At 39.2% G+C, this 24,875-nt stretch overlaps 2 protein-coding genes across 3 annotated transcripts; both read right to left on the bottom strand.

Annotated features, from left to right (window-relative positions):
• Window positions 1-1,192: 1,192 nt before the first annotated feature.
• LOC127352075 (transmembrane protein 255B) lies at window positions 1,193-17,421 on the bottom strand. 2 transcript variants are annotated; one of them, XM_051380192.1, is made up of 9 exons: window positions 17,152-17,421; window positions 16,396-16,538; window positions 16,209-16,271; window positions 8,240-8,329; window positions 6,416-6,496; window positions 5,856-5,941; window positions 4,378-4,537; window positions 3,384-3,530; window positions 1,193-2,183 (listed from the first exon to the last, which is right to left on the bottom strand). In XM_051380192.1, the coding sequence occupies exons 1-9, from the start codon at window positions 17,213-17,215 to the stop codon at window positions 1,941-1,943; spliced, it is 1,077 nt and encodes a 358-aa protein (XP_051236152.1). In that variant the 5' UTR covers window positions 17,216-17,421; the 3' UTR covers window positions 1,193-1,940. The 2 variants fall into 2 exon arrangements, with proteins under 2 accessions (XP_051236152.1, XP_051236153.1); XM_051380193.1 differs by having other exon boundaries at window positions 3,384-3,527.
• A 1,114-nt stretch (window positions 17,422-18,535) lies between these two features.
• Window positions 18,536-24,568, bottom strand: grk1a (G protein-coupled receptor kinase 1 a). The gene is made up of 7 exons (XM_051380189.1): window positions 23,405-24,568; window positions 22,780-22,907; window positions 22,210-22,367; window positions 21,570-21,653; window positions 20,914-21,038; window positions 19,961-20,162; window positions 18,536-19,208 (listed from the first exon to the last, which is right to left on the bottom strand). The coding sequence occupies exons 1-7, from the start codon at window positions 24,104-24,106 to the stop codon at window positions 18,916-18,918; spliced, it is 1,692 nt and encodes a 563-aa protein (XP_051236149.1). The 5' UTR covers window positions 24,107-24,568; the 3' UTR covers window positions 18,536-18,915.
• Between the last annotated feature and the right edge of the window lie 307 nt (window positions 24,569-24,875).

Raw genomic sequence — 24,875 nt, 5'->3', positions numbered from 1 at the left:
CGTATTCTTCCATATATGATCACCTGTTACCACGTGGCAGAAGTCCCATACTTACAACACAAGATGAGCAAGTTTCATTTGCTGAAAAATGCAGTGAGATTCAATCAAAAGCTCTGATATAAGTTAAGTAAACCTTGAGTTGAGAATATTTTTCCTTTTAAGGAAATATTTCTCATTTTATCGTAAGGGTCAAGAGTGAACCTTCATGCTCAGTTGCTAATATTGTAAAAAAAAGTTTGTTTTACTAAGTTTTATTTACAATTAGGGGATAAAAGTAACTTCTAAAATGTAAAATTTTAACCGTAGCACAAGTGGAGTAGAGTCATAAAGTCAGTGAGCTGCAGTGAGTCAGCAATGTGCATTATACAATACATTACAATTGCCAGCATACACTACTGATCAAAGCCCTGAGTGTATTGAGCTGTGAAAAAGCATTCATTGCTCATGTATTCAACTTTTTATTTGTAAGAGGAAGAATGTGTGATTTCTTCGTTAAAAAGATACACATAGCCTTTGAGGTGAAACAGTACAGTGAAAACAAATAGTTCTGGTACTTTAAAATGTGGAATTTTAAAGGAACATTTCGACACTTTGGCACTTTTGCTTTCTTGCCAAGAGATGAGACGATAAACACTCAGATGTTTACCACCAGAAGTAGCTAACTTAGTACGAAGACTGGAAATAGGGAAACGGCTATCCTGGCTCTCTGTAAAACAATAAATTATAGCTTTTGCATGTAGGTTTGTGTACGGATTAAACAAGTAAGACAAAAGATTAGTGAGCTTCAAAAGTGCTGAGGGGTGGATTTTGTTATACGTTTTGACAGATCCAGGATAGATGTGTCCCCATTTTCAGTCTCTATGCTAAAAGCCAGTCAGGTAGGCTAGTATTTCTGCTGCAGTAGCTTCATATTTATCATACAAACATTAAAGTGGTATCGATCTTCTCAGTTAACTCTCAGCAAGCAAGAAAATAAGCGTATTTCCCAAAATGTTGAACTCTTCCTTTAATGTACGATTATGATGAAGCCCCTACTCCACATGTATTTGTATGCATCAGCATTTCTTATATGTCTTTAATACATAATGTATTTCATAGCAGCTACATAATCCTACCCCACAGCATGCATCATTAATAATTTATACAGTATATTGACTTTAAAGTGCACATTAAATGATTCACACAAACATAATTAAATAACAGCAACATCAGCGTCATTTACTTTCCGGTTCGCATTTCAAGAAAGCCCTTTTTAACTGCTTGAACAGGAGTTAGTATAGTGAGACAATACGCAGGAAGACCTGTAATCCAATCTACACTAAGTTATAACAGGAACCACAATCAGATCACAGTCAAGTGTAGCACTGTATACACGTATTCATATGTAATATGTAAGCATCTGAAGGCCAGCTTTAGGCTTAAAGAAAAAGTTTGACTTTTTGGGAAATCAACTTATATGCTTTCTTGCTGACAGTGAGATGGGCAGTAAGTTAGAGAGCTTTAGAGAGGCTGGTAGGTAGGTGGATTTTGTGTCCTTTGTACACAGCCAGGCGAGCGGTTTGCCCCTGTTTTCAACTTGTGCTAAGCTAAGCTAGCCAGATGTTAGCTGTAGCTTCAGATTTGCCAAAAGATACTGACAGTGGTATCAATCTTCTCACCTAACTCTCAGCACAAAAAGCAAATACGTGTATTTCCCAAACCATTTCTTTTAATGAATACACATGAAACAACTTAATCATGTCTATATAATCACACTACATAGCTATAAATCTGTGTCTCTCTTCAGCGCGACCACATGAAACGTAGCATTTACATCAGTACAGAGTAGTCGAGAAGCTCACTGAGTGTTTTCCATCAACAACGTCACCTATGAAATGTCTTGTGCTACATTCAGTCTGACCAGATCAAGATATTTTTTCTCCATGTGTTTATCTAAGGGCTCAGCAGGCGTAAGGTGGAGGTTTCTCAAAGGGGTTGTAGGCAGATCCATAGAGGACAGGAGCGTTGGGTGTCAGCATGTAGCCCCCTGGTTCCTGGGTGGCTCCCTGAGGCTGTGGCTGGGTGGGAGCCTGAGAGGGCTGCTGGTTCTGGTTCTGGTTCTCCTCAGACAGGCAGGAGTTGGATGCAGGGCCTCCATCAGGGATCATCTGGGGAGTAGCAGGTGGCTGATAACCGTTGTTGTGCTGTGGGAGAGGAGAGACAGGGAGTGGTGGGTTCCAACGGTATGCGGAAGTAGAGCCAAAGAAGATACCTAAAATCATTTCTAACATTTTTATGTGAGGTGTGTTTTTTTATTTTTTTATTCTCTTGATTGTGTTGTTTTGTTCTCTGGTAGCAGACAAAGAAATGTCAGCAAAAATTAGCAGTCATCATTAAAAATACACCATGATACATACAGTATATGAAACAATGCAACTGATGATTTAAGGTGATTGGCTTGTATAAGAAGTACAGGCCATGTAACCGTGTACTTTATGGCACCTATTCATAAAACATCAGACATTCCTGTTATCAACAGATTCTTGGATGAACATCATCACACACAAAGATTTATCTCTATGAGACAAGAAGACCAGTAGAACAATCTACAGCAATGTTAGCGACTCTGTGAAACACACAGAGCTCAAAGCACAATGATGCTTGGAGCTAAATGCTAAGATGCCCATAATGACAATGCTAAGATGCTGATGTTTAGCTGGTATAATGTTGACATTGTTCACTATCGTAGTTACAAAGTACAAGTGAGTTTGTTCTCAAAATCACAAATGTCAACCTCATGGTCAAGTCACACCATAAATGTACCAGATTTCATAGTAATCCATCTAATATTTGTCGAGATAATTCAGTCTGAACCAAAGCGGTGGACCGACTGAACTTGCCATCCCTAGAGCCGTGCCTCTATCGTGTCTCAAAATGTGGTCTGAAAAAACAGGGTTCTTCCATCAGTAGACGGAAGAACTGTAGGATTGAGAAAACATGGTTTTAGTCAAGCTTTGCAGGTGATCCACCTCAGTAATGTGAGGTGGCAGCAGTGCAGATTAATAGTTTTCTTTCTGGCCAAGCGCTTTGATGTTTGAGAGTGAAACATCTGTGCTGAAGCAGAAAGAATACATTTGATCCAGTCTGGCTCATCTAGTCTCCAAACTAATACACTGGCACAGGAAGATGGGCCTTTTTCACAGCAGACGTTTTCTACTCGTCATTGCAGGAATAGAACAGGTGTTACTAATTACATTAAAGATGGCTCTGTTCTATTCAAGTGTCCCAGTAAGCTGTGACAGTTAAATTCAACCGTCACTAATTTTGTTATTCACACTTTTCCTACAGAGTAATAGGTCTTCTGTGAAAAGGTTCCTATTAATGGTTCTTTTTTTTGTTCCTACCTGCATGGATATTGGATAGTTGGGGTAGGCGGGCAGAGTCTGTCCCGAAGGACAGAAGCCAGCGTAGGTGAGCATGTGCTGGTTGGGGTTGTACAGGATGTGGGGTGGCGGCGTGGGGCTGGCAGCCATCTGCGGAGTCGGCTTCTGCTGCAGGAGGACAGTAAAAATGCTTTGGATAAGACTGGAAGTCATCAGAAAGGATGTGAGCGTGCACCAGTTACACACACACACACACACACACACACACACACACACACACACACACACACACACACACACACACACACACACACACACACACACACACACCTCATTATATTAGAGTAAGTATGATTGCTGCCTAATGTACTGAAGGAACAGTAATCGTAAAATCAGGACCATTAAGACTAACAAAATAACATCAGTGTCTCATGTCTCTAAAAGAGATTACCAGACTACCATTCATGCCAGAGAAATAGCATTTTACTGAGGCTTTAGTACTTTCATGTGTGAGCAGTACATTTTTGGAAATGTGGTGAGGCAGTGAAACAAAAAGATATCTGCACACACATAAATCAGTCTTATGTTTCAAACAAAGCATTGGTAAAGTAACAGTAAAACAGGTGAAATCTGTGTTGATCAGATGCAGGCAGAGCGTGTTTAGCACAAATCTAACCTTTTCTGGAAGCTTAGAAAAAAGCTCTAGTGAGAGATGTTGCAGTGCAATTAAAATAATGTACTCTAATGACACATCCTGAAGATCAGACAGGATCCTATGTTTTACACACAGGCCAGGGGATTAGGGATTTTACGTTGTTCAGTGTCAGATGCTGTACGTAGCCCACGGGCAATGAGGAAGGGTAACTAGTTTGAAGTCACGAGTACCATAAAAAGCCTTCATCAAGGGTGCTGAAGCTTTTATCTCAGGCTCAGACTGCCTTTAAATCTTCTAGCTTTGAATTTTCCTATCACCCTTCACTCCAAAGAGCACTTTAAAAAAACATATTGGGCTCACAATATCTTTGTACGCTCCGAGGATGGCGGCAGTGATGATTCCCAGGAACAGGCCGATCACGTTGAGCACCACTGAGGCCCACAGCAGACGGTGCAGGTGGATCACATCCCAGCAGCTGCTGACCCCGGTGAACTCATAGTACTGCGTGTGATACTCTAAGCTGGAAGAGGAGGAGAGCAGTCATGAGCTGGTTAGGATGACTTGGACACTGAAGATCTCTGTTTTTATTATTATTGTCACAAATCACAAAGCATGTGTTCTTTATATTAAGGGAAGGAGACAAAGAAATAAAGAATTTTCCAGGCAGCCATTTATCTGCTAATAACTAAATATTTGCAAGCTAAGAGAAACTTTTTGGAAAACTCTTCCTCTTTGGTGTGTTCAAGAGCTTATGGAAACTCCAACATGCCGGATTTGAAAGTTGGCCGTCGAACAGGAACCTCTTTTCATGCAAGAAAGTGCCAAAATCTAAGGATCCAAGAGTGATTTCCAAACAGCAGAGCCTGTAAATGCATTTTTTGGCAGCCAGCTCTGAAATCTAAGATACTGTTTTTACACTAGCCCCTGCTCTCTACTGTATCATCAAACAAGTGTAACATTATAACTGACAAAAACACATAAATAAACATTTTGACTGTAGGAATGTTAAGATATATCTCGAGACAGTTAAATCACAATGATGAAAAATGAATCGTCATACTGTTTTTAAACAGTAGAGGGCGCTATCTAATTTTTACTTTTACGAAGAAAAGGAAATATACATTGTTTTGCACAGTTTATGTACCCTATTTCCCCATTTCAGAAATAAAAAAGGATTCTTTAATTTAATAAAGACAATATGTTTTGTAGGAATATTTTTTATACCGTGAACCCAGTATCATGAATTGTATCAAATGGTGAGTTTAGTGTATCATCCCTAGTTTACTGTGATGGATCTAATCTAAAATAAAGTGAGAAAATACTCTGCTGTGATGGACACACATGCACTCTAATGTTGCTCAGATCCAGAGGTGGCAACAGTACACACATTATTTACTCAAGTAGAAGTACCAATACTTACTGTGTAAAAAGTAATGATTCAACTTTTTCCCTCAAGTAAAAGGGGAAAAAGTACAGGCTCTGAAATCAAATCAGAGGATGAAAGTAAAAAGTGCTCTCTTGGTTTCTCTGAAGGATATTTCTACCCGATGTTTCTGTGCTAAGCTAACTGAAACTTAAAATAGGGTCAACCTAATGACAAAAAACATGCCTGATATAAACCGGTCATGATGTTGGGAAGGTATGCGATGATGCAAAACTAAAAAATTTATAATAATAATGATAGATAATTCCCCTCAAATGCATTAAAACATAAGTACATTTGTGTAAAAATGTAGGCAAAAGTAAAACCGAAAAAAAAAAAGTGTGATGAAGTATTTGAACTTGTACTTCCCACCTCTGCTCAGATCTGAACCCCAGCAGCTTGTGTTGTGTCTCACCTCTCACAGTTGTACAGGTAGCAGCAGTAGCAGGTGTTGCTCCTCAGTTTCAGCTTGCACGCTTTGTCGAATGAACGGCACGTCACCTGCGGCGTCAGAGAAAAGGTTCTCAGCGCTTTAATCATTTGTAATAAAAAGCTTAAGAGTTTTAATAACCTCATGGAAACTGACAGCAACAGCCAGATAAGCTGTCTGCATGTTAACATGTAATTTCATTTGTTTGTAATTTGAGTTGATGAAAAGTGAACTAGATTTGTTGTTTTCAGTGCAGTGACATTATTTGACAACTAGAGGTCACTACACACTGTGAATTAAGAAACAGAAGGCTGCAGGGCCAGACTATAATCTTACAGTGTATTTACCTAGAATGCATTTCAAACAGAATTTAAGCATTGAAGAGACAACGTGTGTCTCAGCAGTGTGTAGGAGGAGGAAGATTGGTGAAGTAAGTGAATGGAAAGCACACAGGTTAGGCTACACACACAATCGCAGGTGATATTAAGTATGTACATATACAGTATATATATATATATATATATATATACATGTATGAGAATCACCTCAGTATAGTAGCTGTCGTAGGCGTACCCCGATCCACTGGCGTAGAAGTCACACATGTCCTCTTGCAAGGGCCTTGTGTCCTGTGTTAGAAACATGAGCCACAGTTATATGGAAGCAGACAAACTAATATCAAATGTATAGCTCAGTAACTTGTCATTCACCACAACTGTGATCTAAATGTTTCTGCATCAGTTTCTTTATTTATAGTAAATTCTCAATGGTTTCAATGATGCACTTTTTGTATCATGTGAAGCTTACATGTGTGTGAATTTATGCATCACCCTCCTGTTTCTCTGTGAGTGTTTACAACACGTGCCCACTCAAAGCTGTCCACTGCACCAGACTACAAAACCTGCAGCATTAAACCTCACTGAACTTTATATAATGTGGAATATAATGTGATTGTCCGAAGCTTGAAGGTGCAATAAATATGACTTTTACTGTCCTGTGAGCACAAAGTGAATATATCTGCAGAGGTTTGATAGCACTGTTGATCAATATCAGCAACTTGGTGCCAGGTGCTGAGAGGTCCAGCTTTTTAAACCCTCTCTGGTCCATACTCATTAAGACACTCATTAAAATTCATTATGTCGGTGTGACAAACGGAGGTGTTGGTGTCTACGTATACAAACACTGAGAACATCTAAGAGAGGTCAATAAGGTCATTGTCCCTTCCCAGTAAGGAAGCAACAATGACCTTATTGACCTCTCCGCATTTTCCCTTCATTCCCATGTAAACAAATACATTCAGGTATTTGCACAAATTTAATTTCACGTATAATAATTTAGTCTGAGAGTTACTAAAGTCAAGAGAGTTTGAAATTGTCCTGACTGATGCAGTGATATGGACCAGGGACGGATCTAGATAAATATTCATGTGGTGACAACGGGGTGGCGTGCAGGAGTGAAGGAGTGTCATAAATGTATATACTGATTTAATCGCAAACAATCACTGTTTATTTGCTTGGAAAAGCCCCCAAATTAAGATATTTTAACTTGAAAGCATTACATTATTGTGGCACATGAGTAAAGCATTAGAAATATCTAAAGGTGGCATTAGATATCAAATTGTTTTAGTTCCAAATCTTCACACATTTTTCCCCCAAAAAATTTCGCTTAGTCTAAAATGTGGCCATAACAGATTATTAAATTAATTTACATTTTTTAACACATAATTCCTAAAATTTATCTAAATGTATGTGTTAAATGTGACAACATTTGACACCAAACTAGGATGGCCAGGCAGGGACAGATTTTGTGTTGACTGATGATGAAAATGTGAAGTAAAGTGTTAATTTATTTTTAAATAAAAGATATATTCCACAATAGTCAAAAATTCAAACAGACGATTGCAAGGTTGTTTCCTGGAAAATCAATTCTCAGTTGAAATAGAGTTAAATACGTATAGTCCATCTTTATCCATCTTTTTTTGTCGCACATTTTGTGTTTGTATTTGTTTTGCATTGTAATACAAGAGTTTTCAGTGTCTTAGAGAAAGTAAAGTAACGTTTGGACACATTTAATCAGCCCTGTTATGCCAACTGCTTTCCCCGCTCTGCAGGTCGGGCACTGAGATTAGTTGGTCTGGTCTACCTGTCTGGTTTTGTGATCATACCGACAGTTCTGTCTGATTGCATCTGCAGAGTTCCTGATCTTACTAATGTGTCTGTTTCTGTAGCAAACACCTCCCTGTCTTTGTTGACCTTAGCACGTGTGATTAAATCTGCGTGTGTGAATGTGTGTCAGGCTTTGTTCAGACAGTGACGGGTGAATTAGTTTGTATTTCTTTTCCGTGCAGGCAGGTAAATAAATGTGATACTTACAATGAACTCTGATGCGATGATCCCGTCCACAATGGCACAGAAGAAAGACGCAATAACTCCGATACTGATGAATATGATCGCTGCCATGAGCTTAAAGAGATGAGGATTGCAGAGGAATAAAAAAAAGGGGGGGTACAGTCATGAAAAACTATTTTGGAACAAAGAAAGTATCATCAAGGTAGAAATGTATGATATTATCAGCATGTGTGGATTGGAAACACACTTGTGACATGTTTCTGAATAAGTTGTAAAAACGCATCCACAAATAAAATAGGATAGAATATTTTTTATTTTATCAAGTACCTAAGAGTACATTTAAATAAATATAGAGTTTACAGAGACCAGGGGTCATTCTTCTGAATTTGATCATTTATTATACTCATCATTTCATTTTCCTGATTATTTAACTTTTGTTTCCTATTAATTAGTTTGCTAGAATTTGCATTATAGAGGGCAAAATCAAAATTGTTTCATAAGCTTAACACACACACACACACACACACACACACACACACACACACACACACACACACACACACACACACACACACACACACACACACACACACACGTGTTAGGACTGGTGTTTCTGCTGGTGTGTGCCCTGATTGGTCGTCTGCAGCGTCTGGACCGCAGAACTATAAAGGAAATGTACGGCTTCTTGCTCTGCCAACGCAGAGGTGCTTTGTGGGTAATTTATGGGCAAAGAGGCAACATACAGGACAGAGGGACGGCCTTTTGTACCAGCAAGGTCAATTTAATTCTCCCAATCGGATACACACACACACACACACACACACACACACACACACACACACACACACACACACACACACACACACACACACACACACACACACACACACACACACACACACACACACAGGCCTGGAAAGAACAAATCCACATTCACATTCACAATAAGTTAAGCCTTAAGAATCTAATCACTGATCAATAACCTCAAATCTTTACTTTTCAAACAACTCCCAAGTAATTTTCTGATGTCACACACACACACACACACACACACACACACACACACACACACACACACACACACACACACACACACACACACACACACACACACACAGCTTGCAGCAGACCCAGCTGGCTGATCACAGATGTTTGATCATGAACTTTATCACTGAGCATCGTTTACTGTCTGTTCAATCACTCCTCCAGGACCGAACCTCCTGTACTGAAGCAGGAGATTAAACACACTGTTTTTCTGTCTACTGTATCTATCTCGCTAAAATGCCAGGTGGGGTTGTCCCAGAAATGAAGGAAGGAAAGTCAAAAGGTAGGGTAGATTTTTAACATCTACCCATCCTACATTTACATGGGTTCCTTTTGTTGACTTTTGACGGCATTTAAGAGCTTCAGTTTTTCTTGAGAGATACAGCCAATGCTCCTGAGGCAGCACAAGTGATCACTTATGAGAATCAGAAAGACACTTTAATCAATCAGAAGTCATGAATTCTCAAACTTAGCTTACATTCCTAATTGTCTGTTTGATATTGTTTATTTTTTTGTCCCAACGACTAAACTTTGCAGTTGATTTGTCAGTTTGTATTTTCGCTCTTTTATTCAACTCAAACTGAAAGTTTGGACTAAAACTAAAATAATTTCAAATTCTGCAACCAATAAAGGATGAGAATCTAATATTTAAACCCTCCAGCTACCATCTATTATAACCAAGGTTATTATAGTTAACTAAAACTAAACTAACAACTAAAACTAGGTGTGAAAAACATTTTAGTTAAATGAAATAAAAAATAAAAACTAGACTTATATTGCATACTTACAAAACTAACTTAAATAAAATAAAACTAAACATTTTAAACAATAAAAACTAAACTAAATGTGCAAACCCACTCTGGAAACTAAACTAAATTGAATTGAAAACAAGAAATAAAAATAAAAACTAATGAAACATAAGAAACAATAAAAACCCATTGTGTATACAGTAGTGCACATGGCAGCCACCTAAAGACGAGTGCTATGAAAATGAGCTTTTACACTAACTGTAGTACATCAAATGATGAGCATTTATATATACAAATAATATGAAATGAATAAAAGGCGGGAATAACAGTTAAACACAACTTCCTTTACAAAGACAGTTCTCCAATTTTTTTGAATGCATCCCATAATAAAGTTGTAAAAGTTATATCACCTTAACAAGTGAAAAAAGACTAAATAAGCTGTTCATTATAGTGCTGTAAATGATCAGGTTTACTTGATAAGTCAATTTTATTTAGGGTAATGTTTAGTTAACCCAGTGGCCATGTGTAATGCCTATATGAGAATAACACAAGACGTAGTGAAAACTAATATTAAAACGTGAATTTTCCCTCAACAAAGTGAAATAAGAGCCATGCTGAGAGAATACACGTTTTCTGTGGGGGTTTTATCTGCCACTGGCCCAGGCTCTCCACTTCATTAGCAGTTTAAATGACTCTGCTTTTATGGCTGCAAGTGGGAGATGAGGCCAGCAGCAGAGACAATAGAGCCTGACAACTGCATTACTTCACATTACCTTAGCACCAGCTGCCAGCACATAAAACACCTCAACACACACTCTGTCGTCCAAAACCCCCGAATATCCCCTAATACAACTGGAGCAGAGAGAAAATTCAAATAGCGTAAAAGATTAAAGACACACAGACACACACTCTGTACTTTTATATCAGTAGGATTTTAAGTGAAGGACTTTTACCTGTAATGAAGAATTTTTATTTAAAGGTACAGTGTGCAACATTTAGGCGGATCTATTGGCAGGAATGGAATATAATATTCATAGGAATGTTTTTATTAGTGTGTAATCACATTATAGAAATCACTTTCCATGGAGTCTGCTATGTTGAACCACCATGTTTCTACAGTAGCCCAGAAGGGATAAACTGACTGTCGATTGGGTCTTTCACATTTTTTGTGAGTTTTGTGGCCAACGTGGTTTCTCCTACACTTTACAGCCCATTCTCATTCCCAGGTCGTCAAATACAAATGCCAGCATTGTTTAAACGTCACTGCTAGATGCCACTAAATCCTACACACCGGTCCTGCCATTGTGGATTTTTTTTGGCCACTTGGGGGCCGCAGAAACATGTATCACATATAATCACTTTATATATATATATATATATATATATATATATATATATATATATATATATATACACCCATCCAGCAGTTACAGTTGTCTTTATGGCCATCAGGTGAATTTAAGTCCAACATTAACTCTCTTTTTGCTCTGTTTTGGGTCTCCATCAACTCAGAAATAGCTGACTCTTTGCCTGATAAATGCTCCACTATTCATGTTGTTCATGTTTTCAGCTGAACAACAATGAGTTCAACTCAACAATGAGAACTCGCAATAAAGCTCCGTAAATCTGAGGCGAGCTGCAGATTCAGGAGACAATTCTCTGTAGATTCATTACCACGAGCGATTCCTTTCACACTGTCACACTGCTTACACAATGTCATTTCATTCATTGTTAATATATAAAGCGATTATAGCCGCTTTAGTAGTAGTGAAAAACCAAGAGAAATACCAATAAAAGAAAGACACACAAGATGAAAGCTTTAGAGAAGAAGATACATCAGTAACGAAGAGATAAAGACACGAAAAGGAATTTTATAGGAGTCAGTAAAGATACCTATCAGGTTACGTAACTAAAGTTGCTGACCGCTGCAAGGTCTTTTTCTCCTGCTCAGTGGTCCAGTGACCAATCATGACCACAGCTGAACACACTGGTAATAAGAACTTGTTGGGTAAAATACGGCCCTTTAAAAGGTCCGTCGTTCTGCTCTCCAAGCTACAAGGTGACCAAAAGGACGGCGGTCTGTGAGATAAGAGGCTGCTGGAGCAAGGAACATGAGCTACATGAAGCATTTAGTCATAAAGAAATCTTACAGTGTATCAGGGCACTGAAGCCTGTTTTAGGAGCAGCAGGGTGAGCACAGATAGGAAGGGAGTTTTCTTTTTTTCCTTTCTTTTACAGACAGAATTTCATGCTCCACAATCCTTTTAAACATTTTGGCAGACAAGATAAGCCAAAACGAAAAGTGGCAGTCATTACGTTTAACCAAGAAATGTCAGTGGGGCACAAATGTGTGTTTTATCTGCAACACACCTCACATTCATAAAGAGGACTGGTCTCTAGGGAGCCTTAAAAAAAATAGAGATATAAAGTGTCCCACTCAGCAAAGGGACTCAACTAGACAGTGGTTTAACACTCATCTGTGTGGTGGAAAAAACTATTCCCAATTCTATGAGACCAAGGTTTCTAGTATGGATGACAAGTGTTTATACAGACCTCATTATATGGAGGCGACTCTCTCACTCAAAAAAAACATACCTAAAATACAATGACTGTGTTTATTACATTTACATACACATGACTTAAACCCAGCACAACCCATTTTGGGCTTGATTAGTCTGCATCAAGTAATCTATGCACTCTGGTATAGAGCTAATATCAGGAATGAAAAGGCCACAATGCTGTGGAAGCCTAGATCATCTGCTGCAGTATACTGTACATAGTTTTGCACATATATTCTCAAAAACTGCCTTAAAAACAACAAATAGACACAATATATAATAAAGTCAGCATAACTAGAGCAATAATTAACCGAGTTACATATTCAGCCACTGTTTTAAACTGAAGTTTTAAATTGAAACGTTTAAGCTTTTTTTGTTTCATTCCTAAAATTAGATTGTTTTTGTAATGTAATAGAACTGTTTATAATTGTTTTAAAGGTCCAGTGTGTGGATTCAGTGGCAACCAAATTGCTCGCAAATGGCCCAATCGAGAGCCAGTGTTTGATTCGTCCCTTCTGGGCTACTGGACAAACATGGCGGTTCAACATTGTAGACCCACAGCGTCTTTAGGTAACAAGAACATTACAATTTCTATATTCAGGTGATTATACACTAATGAAAATATATATATATATGAATATTATATTCAGTTTCTGCCAATACATCCTCCTAAATGTTACACACTGCTCCTTTAAATTATATTTCATAGGATGCAGATTTTTGGTTCACTGTTATCATTTGATTTATATTTTAATGTTATATATGCTTTTACTTTTGCTCTGCATTAGTGTATCTGTATTGTCTGTTTATCTTTCTGTATTATCAGACAGTCTCTCACACTGTGAAGCACATTGAACTGCAGTAACCTGAGTACAAAGGGCTATACAAATACATTTTGACTGCTTGGTTGTATCAGATTAGATTTCTCCAGTCAGGAAGCAAACCAGAAATGTCTCCGTTCAGTAGCAGCAGATGAATTTGACTGATCTCTGACTGTTTACAGTTAAAACAACATGAAACTCTACGTCTGCTGCTTTATGAGGTCAGAGGACCAAAAGGCTGTGAGATTCAGGAAGTAAGAGAAGCTTCAGAGCTATCAGATGTCTCTGGCATTGTGGTACGGTTAGTTGTTCTTTAATGAGAGACCTGGCTCTGCCAGTCGGCTCTCATGTTACAGTACGAGCCCCAGACACAGGAGGGAAGAAGACACCTGTGTGAGAGGAACATCGTGCCACATGTGCCTCATAAGAGACACTGTAGACCAGCTCTAGTGTGGCAGTGATCACACCATTAAAGTTTAAAGCACAGAACTGGGAGTGATGCCGGAGAGGCAGACAGATACAGCAGGTAGTAAATTTGTCTTTGTCGATTCACACAGTGAGTGGGACAACAGCAAGGGCTCAGAAGGAGTGAGAGCTAATAGAAAATATTGAACTTCTTAAACTGAGATGATGCCTTATTCAGGACTATGACAGCTGCAAACACACACACACAGACACAACACACACTGCATCTCCCCACATGTGTGAACAGACGTTGGAAGGGTATCTGTGTAGACCGGATTAGATACGGTACACTGTAGCGTAACGTAAGACAGCCTGGATGCCACATGAAAAATTCACAACACACACTGATATACCACAGTCCCGGTGAATGGTGACAGGCAGAGGGAACGTTAACATCTATCACTACAAGACAGTTTTTCTGTTTCTCTGTACTCTATCAAGCTTATCTCCAAATGTCTCAAAAATATCTGTAAAACACACTGTGTATTTTATAGTCTGATTATATAATATTTCTAGGCTTGATTGACTGTTAATTGAAACTATGCTCCTCATGTTGTTGCATGGGACAGAATGCAGTTTAGAATAATAATCACCACTCAAAATTATTAGTATTTTGCCAATAACAATGACGCAATGATAGACAAAAGCAGGTTTTTCATTTCTAGCTGGTGATTTTGTCCCTTTCTTTTTTCTGATATTTTACACAATGTAATGTTGTGATGAATGCTAAAGATGACTTGACTGTCAAGCTGAGTTTAAAATGGCGAATTAAAGCCCCTATAAAGTACTTTTATTTTGTTTTGATTCTGGCAGCCCCTGTGCACCCTAAAAGCTGTAATATTTCTATCACCTCGTTTCATTGATTTCAAGGGAAATCTGACTGAATCCAACCCGGTGGCAGATATTAAGAATAACTACAGAAACAGCCTTTGTTTATGTAGGTGAAATAGAAGCATCACAATGATCCTACGGGACTTTCTGAGAATAAACTGGGAAGAGGAAATGTGATTGGAACTTGGAAACATTAAATGTTTTTTTGAACACTAAGCTAAATTAGATGACATAATATTTAGGACAAATTCAGAGGTGATAAACAAGGATTCACAATCTGCTAAAGTTTCTGTGTCACAGGTGTCCTCTTAACACAGTCTCATGCTGGGTTTCATGTACTGAGAATGTGATACTGACTACGTTACTTAAATGACCCAGTGGAACAGTTTGAGCTTCTGGTTGCCACTGGCCCTTAAGTAGTATTTGTCGGCCAGTTAACTGTCACAATTGAAGCTGATTGGAGGTCAGTTCATGTAGACTAGGTTCTCCTTTTTCTGTTTCTATATATTTTAGATGAGTGTGAAGCTCTCAAACTGGGATTTTTACTCTGTTCACCATCAGAGACCAGAGACTGACCTCTGATCAGATGCTTACATTGTAAGAGAAGTCAACAATCTTTTCAGACAGCACCACCTGTAAGCGCCTCTGCTCTGGAGTCATAGACATAATCATTTTTTGAACTCCCTGTTGTGCAGACAGGCACTTTAATGATATTATACCTGTGTCCCTGTCTGAAATAAAGGAGCCCTGTCAGCAGCTGACCAATACTAATGCAATTTCCCCTCTTGTCATTGAAATCCAGAGCCAATCACATTCACTTCCACTGACCACAACTCCAGTCATGTACACAGACCCGGGCTCAAGGACCAAGAACACATTACAACGTCATTGAGTAATCGGATTTGCTTCTTGCTCATAATAGAGCAATTTCCTGTAAAACAGTTTAGTGAATTTGCAAAGTCTGTAACATAATCCTCTAATTTATGGTGTATATATGTCCTGTTTTCCAGGAACAATGTCTCATTTTTAGAAGATATTATAAAGCTCGAAAAGCTGACAGAAGTCCCCTTGAGAGCAAACAAGTGTTGCACAATTTGAGCTGTCATTGTAAACAAACAAAGGGCCCACAATCAGGTTGAATTACAGACTGTATCATTACCAAAGGGACATAGTCTCCATGATGCCCATAGGTTTCTGAAGAGCCATTTTAAAGCTCATTCCTGACTTTGCTGGGCAAACACTGTGGGGCCGAACGAAGCCTGGTTACCGTAAACAGCCACCTGTGACAGCACCCACCTGTCACTCAAAGTGGCCATGCCCTTAATTATACTTAACTTCAGCCTTAAATTAATTTAAACAAGTCAGGAATGGGGAATTTAGCCACTGGCCCTTAAGTAGCATCCAAATGAGGGGTCTAAATGAAGGCCATAAAGGTCTCAAATGGATGGAATAAATAAGATCATCATTATAATGTGTTTTTAAATGTGTTGCAACAATGACATGAGAGGCAGAGGAGCAGACTCACCATGGGTCTGCGGTTTTCCACCAGGTGAATGCCAACAATGCCCAGAAATGCTCCAAAACTCAGCTGGAGGCGCAGGGCAAAATGAAAGACACAAGAACAAACATTAGGGTTCAGAGGAGGGAAGGAGATTTAAAAAATATATCATATAGTGTTTGAGGGGTCAATGACGGAGGTGACTGTGACTCACGGTGATGCCTGGGTAATATCCAGCAACAGGCACATTGTCAGTGCGAGTGGCAGAGATCAGACCCACAGTCAGCACCACCAGAGCCAGAAGCAGCAGAGATACGGTCATCCACAGAGCTGATCTCCTCCGACGCATGTACTGAACTGAGGATGGAAGAAAAGTGGACATGCATTACCCCTAATTACCCCCATCCTTAACCTTCAGTATTACATGTTATTCTGAACCTAATGCTAAACATAAAATTCAAACCCTGATTTCTAACCTCATCTAATTTCTCTTTTATTTGTTACCTGACAGATTCCAGCAGTTGTGGCAAAAGTATTCAGATCATTTAATGAAGTAAAAGTACCAACAATACAAAAACCCTGCAAAAGTCCTGCACTGAAAATCCTACTACCTAATTATCAACATTATTATACATCACACTTTTTAATTTCCTGCATTACATGATATATGATTATTATAGGTTTTGTATGCAGGATTTATTGTTTTTTGCAGTCATAGTTTTTGTTTTGAAGCACAAATAACACATTTACATTTACATTTTTAATCAGCAAGTATAGTTGATGAATGTAAAAAGTAGAACACAAGCTTAAACGCAAGAAACCTCTGTCTTTGAGAATGAAATGAAGCCCTTGTTCCTTTCTTTGGAGGACTTTTTGCTCACAAATATACACAAGGACACGTTTCCTATGCACTGAATCGAAATGGAGCAACACTGAATTAAATTAAAATGAAAACTTGACATAACTGTACCTGCTGGATCCAGTATTTCTGTCGCTGTTTGCTGAGTTGGCTGCTGGGTTTCAGGCTGCTGCATTTTGACTCAGTCCGGATGAATTGGCTCTAAATATGAAAATAGGAGATCAGGCAGCTGGACCGACGCTCTTTACTGTTTATTGTTTGTCCCTGTTGATTCAAACCAGAGTCCTCATCCTCCACGGAGCGACAAGCTGCGAGTAAAAAAGAGTGAATTATAATTCACTCTTTTTTTTGATAAGTAAGAGTGCGATAAATGTTACCACAGCTGATTCTGAGCTCAGAGACTGGTTCAAGTTTTCTTGAAACCAGAGAGAGAGAGAGAGAGAGAGAGAGAGAGAGAGAGAGAGAGAGACACCAATCAGCTCCCAGTATCCACCTGAGTGATAAATTATTAAATCATGTATGTGACATAGGTTTAATACAGCTTAGACTTTGTATTCCTGTTGAGAACAATTACAGTAATTGGTTAAACTCTGTGCTCTATAATAAAAAGGTGGGTAAAGGGAGTTTTGCGTGGTTTGGTGACTGTTGGTGGTCATGATGCTGCAGCGTTGATGAGGAACTAATATGAGTTTACAGCGACCTCCTGTGGCCAACTCAATCCAACCCATATGCATGAGGGAAATTCCTGCTTTTCTTATTATTCCTTTAAATATACGAACTACCATTCAAAAAGAAATACCAGTACAACCATAAAAAAAAGATTTTAGTCAAGACTACATGAAGTCCTAAAATATTATTATTATATTTAAGATAAATGTATCTGCTCTTGCTGCCATGTGAGAATATAGGAACTACAGTGTACTGAGACCCCCTTTCTGGTGATAACTAAGAGAAATAATACTTTTATGCAGTATGTATGCTTAAAGCCGTCAATTAAATGATCTTCAGAAAATTAATCAGCAACCATTTTGATTGTTGATGAATTATTTAAATACATGTTCAAGATTAAATGCTAAACATAACCCAGTTATAGCCTCATAGTTGTGAGTATTTATGTGATTATTAAATGAATATATTTGGGCTATTTGATTGACAAAACAAGCAAACTAAAGATGTCCCCTTGGATACTTTTCCATATCTTTCTCTCTTTCTCTTTTCAAAGGCTCAAACATAAACCGTACCGTTTTTAAATTACAACAGTAAACTTATTTAATATAGTCAAATGACACATTTTGTCCAGTGTGTATACCACCACATCATCACCAGAGATTACTTCAGTATGTCCTCATTTCACTATCAAATAGGTTCCTCTTAGCTGTCTGAATCGAGGTGTTGTCTGATTGTATCTGCCGGTGTTTTTATCATTAGTACATAGGTACTGCTGCCTCTCTGGGGTAGGAACTGGATATATGTGTCAGTTTCATGCAAACATGAATTTTAATAGCAAAATATTTATTTAAATTCATTAACATCTCTGCAGCAATGTATACAAGCATATTTACACTTCTGAAGCTGCAGAACGATTATAACACACTGAAGACGAACAAGGTGGATACACAGACTGTTCACAGGTATGTGTGTGTGTCATGGTGCCTAAAAGTTTTTGTCGTATAAAAGATATCTGAGGGAGCAAAAAAAAACTACCAAAGCTGCACTGCTAGTAAAAAAAATACTTTATCATCAACATCAATAAAGTTCATTCCCCTTCAAGTACATCACTAACCTAAAATCTTGTATGAAAAGTGCTTAAAAATAAAGTTTGATTGACCGATAAAGCAAACAGTTCATGTAAAATCCTCCTTGCATCATAGCCTCTTACGACACTCTGCAGGTGGAGGACTTGGGCGGCTGCTCCAGGATGGATTCTCGCCGTAGGTCGTTGGGCAAAGTGCCTTTGGCTCCCCAGACCGTGAGCTCATCGTAGATCCCCATCTCGATCATCTCTTCCTGCCAGGGGATGGAGATGTTCCCTGAGGCAAACTCATCAAAAAACACGTTGTCCTTGTCGTCCACCTGCACGCCTTTCACCGTGGAGAAGGCCCCAACGTCGTCAATGTTCTTGGCATAAACTGTCTTGGAGTCTGGCACGAAAGGGGGTGTAAGGATCCCTGAGGAGAGACAACATACTTTTAGTACACTAACTTTTAGTACATAATCTATCGTGACAATATCAAAGTTCATTTAAGGAAAAAACACATTTAGTTATTAAGAGTTTAACACTAAACACTCTTACTCCATTTACAACAACTGTGTGGGTGTGTTTTGGTCAATTTGATTGGCAGTGTCCTGGCAACATCACTGGATGTTGCTAAATCCTGATTGGTTTACAGAAATACGTGGCATCAATTTTATTCAGTTTAGTGCCAGCCACTTTAAACCAGTGAGAGAGCAAAAACAAAAATACAGAAATATCTAGAGAAAGAGTGAAAAGTGTTTAAACTGGCAGAACATTTATGTTTAGGGCCTCCTTTCTCAAAGTAAGAAGCTGATTCAGAGCCTTTAACGCGCAAGTAAATTTAAAAGAAATACTACAGAGACTCTTCCAGTAAGTCACTTATTTCAGATTTGTTTTTTGAAGTCAACTTCACACTGCACACTGTTTCTACACATTGTTTCACATCACAACAGCTATATTTAATATACTGTATATAGTGTAGCAGCACCATAAAACGTGAAACCAAATCTATAAATAGGCAACACAGCATATTGGAATACTTCCAAAAACAAAATCACTGAGCAGAAAGTTAATAAAACTGTGTTACAAGCGCAGAGACAGATATGTGTATTAGTGCAATATGATGAAAGCAGACAAAACAGTGATCTTGATTAAGATATGATACCGTATTTGTCTGATACACACCTGCATTCAGTTTCCTCCAGTTGATCTCACTGAAGAAGGGATGCGCCCTGAGCTCGTCACATGATCCGTTCTTGAAGCCGAACCTCTTGTCGACCTCTTTGAACAGCAGACCTTCGCAGATGGACCGGGTGTTCTCGCTGAACTTCTCTGGATACATGACTGTATCATTCAGGATCCGCTTCTTTACCACTTTGTTCTCTACCTTCAAACAGCACAAAGAGCAGCAGGGATTAAGTTAAACCTCTCATTACATTCATTACATACATCACATTATAACATGTCACAATAGTTCACAATAGTTTAAAGTCTGTGAATAAAGCAATAAAGATAGTAAACAATTCTCCAGTTTGGACATTCAGGTTTATGTACACAGTCATCAGAATAGTATATGCTGTACAATACCTCTGTACATCCCCAGTAAAGGAAATATCTATCCTGATGTACATAAATGATGAATGCTTAATCTAGAAATATGTAACAAAATCTGCCTCTTCACTTTAAGGTTAGATGAAGGGGTAAAGGTAACTACAAAGTACATTTTCTCTGTGCTTAAGTACAACACTGAGGCACTTGTAGTAATACTAGAGTATTCGTTTTATGCTACTTTACACTAATGTGATATTACATGTTTACCTAGGTAAAATATATGAATACTTCTTCCACCACTGGTTAAATGAGGGGCCAGGGCTTCTTATTGCACTGCAGTATCAGCATCAGGCCACAAGAGGGCAAAGTTGAGCCATCAAATCTGTTACTGTATTATAAGTTTTGTAAAGGCAGGTTTAAATACCACATGACAAAAAGATATAAGAGCTAACAAGACTGCGAGGAAAGAGACAAAGAAAATATGGAACCAAAACAGTAAACAAAAACATCTTAATAATTTAAAAAATGCTTAAAACATGGATTGAGAATAGGAAAAGCGGACACAAGGTCATACACAGTAGGTGTACCTTCTCTCCTCGGGTCCTGAATGGTCCCCTGGCAGCCATAAACTCAAAAAGAGTGACCCCCAGACTGAAATAATCTACAGAGTAGTCGTACTCCTCTCCTTTCAGCAGCTCTGGAGCCATGAAACCTGCAGGTCATGACCTTTCAGTTAGAGAGCGGACATATAAACTTCTGAAAAGATCAAAATTATACATAATAAAAATAGTTCTAAAAACATACAAAATACAAATACACCCATACATGAGGATTACTTTACATTTGCTGTGGTCACGATTTTAGAAATACTGAGGCCAGGAGTCCAAATTCCTCCAAACAGCCACCTAACTGAGAAACTTCTGACTATTCGTCTTCTGCCATTTATGTTAGCAAATCTCATTTTATATTTTGATTCTTTGTCAGATATTTTCTCTATTTAATCATTGTGCTCTATTATAAAGTGGCAGGATAGTTTCAGTCCAGTTATTCAGGTAACACTGGTTGGCAACTGCAGTCCGTACACACTGCAGTTTGTGGTATTACATGGAACAAAGTAAATGTCATGTATTAATTACACAGTGACAGAGACAAATACTGTTCAGCTTTAGGTTTTGTTCATATATCCTGTTAGAGCAGCTACAACCAGGTACATGTCAATTTGTGATTATTGTTCCGACTGTACCTGGAGTCCCAGCGTAGCCCTTGGTTTTCAACTGATCATCAGCCAGCTCCACAGCCAGACCAAGGTCAGAGATACGGACGTTACCTGTGAAAACAAACACCAGGGTAATGTCAAGAGCTGTGCACGTCACAGATATGAATGTTGACCTGCACACTACGTCTCTGTAGTAGCACGATAACTGAAAGACGTCCTTGTGTTAGTATAATAAGACACTGTGTGTACTGTAAGTGTGAAATGATGTGAGTGGTTCGGTGGGTTTATACAGCGAGTGTGTGGTGTGTTTTGACCTCAGGAGGCTAACAATGGGACATACTTTTAAAGTCAAGGTAATTTGATCACAGTGAAAAGCACAAATTTTGGTTAAAAAAAATGCTTACTGATAACACGAGTGGTATCAATCTCCCCGTCTTACTATCGGCATGACCTATATGAACCTATATGGTCTTAAGTGTTTAAATAACCTCTAAGTGGTTGAATGAACTTCTTCTGTAGAGTTACATTACCCCAGTTTGACAGTCACATGAATTACCAAAAGCACAACAACTGTGAGAAAACTGAAGTCTCAAAGAAGTTACTTCAGGCTGCACTTCAGGACCAAACACAAGAGACAACATCTTTCTTTGTTTTTGTACTAGCTGACCTTGATTATCCAGCAGCACATTCTCTGGTTTGAGGTCTCTGTAGATGATCCTCTTCTGGTGGAGGTGCTCCAGGCCCTGGATGATCTGAGCAGCATAGTAACAGGACCGTGGCTCGTCAAACCCCGGGTTATTCTCATCCACGTTATAAAGGTGATACCTGGTGGCACAAGACAGGAAGGGGGTAGGGTATAGACTTTTATTTTATAGACACATTGTGCTCCAAAGTGGTAATTCTAATACGATTACATATATATAAGTTTATACAAGAAATATACACTATATGTGGACATTAAGGACACCCATACAAGACATGACATTTAAAACAATCTGTAAAAAAGAGAATGGGATTGTGGAGCAACATCAGGTGCAGACAACGTGAATCATTGATCCCAAAAAGCCAAATAAATACAGAATCTAAATTTAAATGCATAATGCTTATATCAAAATATTCATTGTTAATACTGGGTTGCAAACTGTTTAAATTAGATCCCTTTGGCAGACCCTGAGGGAGAGACTGAAACATGGAGATGTTGTGGTCAGCATGTCAAGTGAATAAGATGGTGTCTAACCTCAGGTCTCCTCCGTTCATGATGGTCATGACCAGACACAACTCTGTTCTTGACTGGAAGGCGTAGGCCAAAGAGACAATGAACCTGCTGTGAACTCGAGCCAGGACCCTCTTCTCCACCATCGCCCCCTACAGGACAGGAAGGGACAGCCAGTAAGAGTGCATATTTACAGGCATACATTAACTTATAAAGAGAGTATATATCAAACACAGTAAACATATATATTAAAACTTGATTATTTAAACAACATTTTCAGAGGCATTGAAGCCACTGAAATTATTGTTTCTGTTTTGGAGACTGAGTAGAAGATTAGGAAATACACTCGAGAGCTGCTCCATTTATAAACATGGTGGGATTGGTGCTTTATAAGGAGATCAAAATGTTCTAATGCTGAAGGCACTAATCATATAAGCCAAAGGTGCCTAACGTCGTCTGCAAGACTACATCTAGTTACTGACTGTTGTTTAGAGGGCAGGATTAAACCAACACTGTACATAGAAAGCCTGGAAAACCACGAGAAAACCAGACCACAAATTATGTTTCCAAATTGTAATCAGAGCGCAAACTAATGTAATTTAGTTAACTGAGATCTTCTGTTGCATCTTGTCATCATCTGGTTCCTTACCTCATTGCCTTTTCTCTTCTTCAGCCTCTTCTTGTTGAGCTTTTTGCAGGCGTACAGTTTCCCCGTGGCCTTCATCTGACAGGCAGACACTTCCCCAAAACCCCCTTTCCCCAATACACGAAAATCCACAAACCAATCCTCTTCCACGGGCTGCATCTCTAACCACTTCCACTGCAGAAACCTTTTCAGATACATACTCTCCAGGAAGAAAGTATAGGGTACCTCCTTGAGAAAGTCCATCACGTTGTCCATGGTCTCAGTGAAAAGATCATCCCCAGCCTCTTGGTGTTTCTCTTTGACTTTTGTGATGCCATTCTCTGGCAGGAAGGGGCAGAAATACTTGGCACCAGGCTCCATGTACCGGGACATGATCTTGCTCGCTTTCAGGGCTCGAACTTCATCCTCTGCCATGTTGTATTCCTCAATATCCTTCCACAGGCGGCAGGGGCCTTTGTACTCATTGTTGGAGTCTAGGAATTCATGGAAGAGTCGTTTTCCGATGGGCTGCTCCACGCAGACTGTCTGGAAGCCCAGGTCTAAAGTCTCCCGCAGGCCTTCACACACAGTAATATGAGGCAGCTTGAGGCGGGAGTGGTACTTCTTGTCTCGGTTGGATGCAGGGTTGGCAGTGCCATCAATGCTCCCACGGGCCAAGATGTAGGCAGAGTTGGCCACCACTGTCGTCAGGCCACCAATATCCATGGTGACACAGTCGAAAGGTGAGGAGGAAGGGATGAAGGGATGTGTGAGATGCAACAACAGCTACAGAGAGAAGGTACGGCTGGGAGATGAACGTCTGGAAATGAGAGCAGAGAGAAGCATAGCAAAAAAGAAGAGCAAAGTAAAAGCAGATGATATATGACTAATCCCTGATAAGAACGAGATGTGATGTGGTTTTCTTCCTCCGACGCAGAACCAGAGAATATCGTACATTTGACTGTCTGCTCGATGCAGACAGCCACAGTGTTTCCCTCAACGAGGCTATCACTAAACCTGTCCCTTCTCTTGCCCTCACACACACACACACACACACACAAAGACATGCATGCAGATCTACCTGAGTCATCACCTTTCCCCAAAGGGATTTATCCACTGTGTAACTCTGTAATGCTTTAGCCTGTGCTAACCCATGTGCATGCTGTTGAAGAAGAGAAGGGAACACAAAGAGCGAAACAAATACTCAGAAAAACACATGTAAATGAAGAGGAGAGACAGAAAAGGAAAATGAGAGGGGGGGGGGGAGGAGGGATACATGTGGTATGTAGTGGGCTGGTAATGTCAGGAATGCAGTGATGTTGAGAGAGACTGGCACAGCAGGCGCTGTCACAGAGAGAAATGGGAGGAAAGGCAAGTGTTTACAACAGCTAACATCAAGTGTCTGCAAAAGACTGGACTTGTACTTGACTTTGTTCTTACTTTGTCAATTCTCTCTATAACCTCCGGGTGGGTGCAATTGTAACAGTGACAAAAT

This window comes from Dicentrarchus labrax, unplaced genomic scaffold (assembly GCF_905237075.1).
Source record: "Dicentrarchus labrax unplaced genomic scaffold, dlabrax2021, whole genome shotgun sequence".
In the NCBI taxonomy this organism is placed as follows: domain Eukaryota; kingdom Metazoa; phylum Chordata; class Actinopteri; family Moronidae; genus Dicentrarchus; species Dicentrarchus labrax.
Note: the sequence above shows the minus strand (reverse complement) of the source record. Positions and strands in the feature narration are given on the sequence as shown.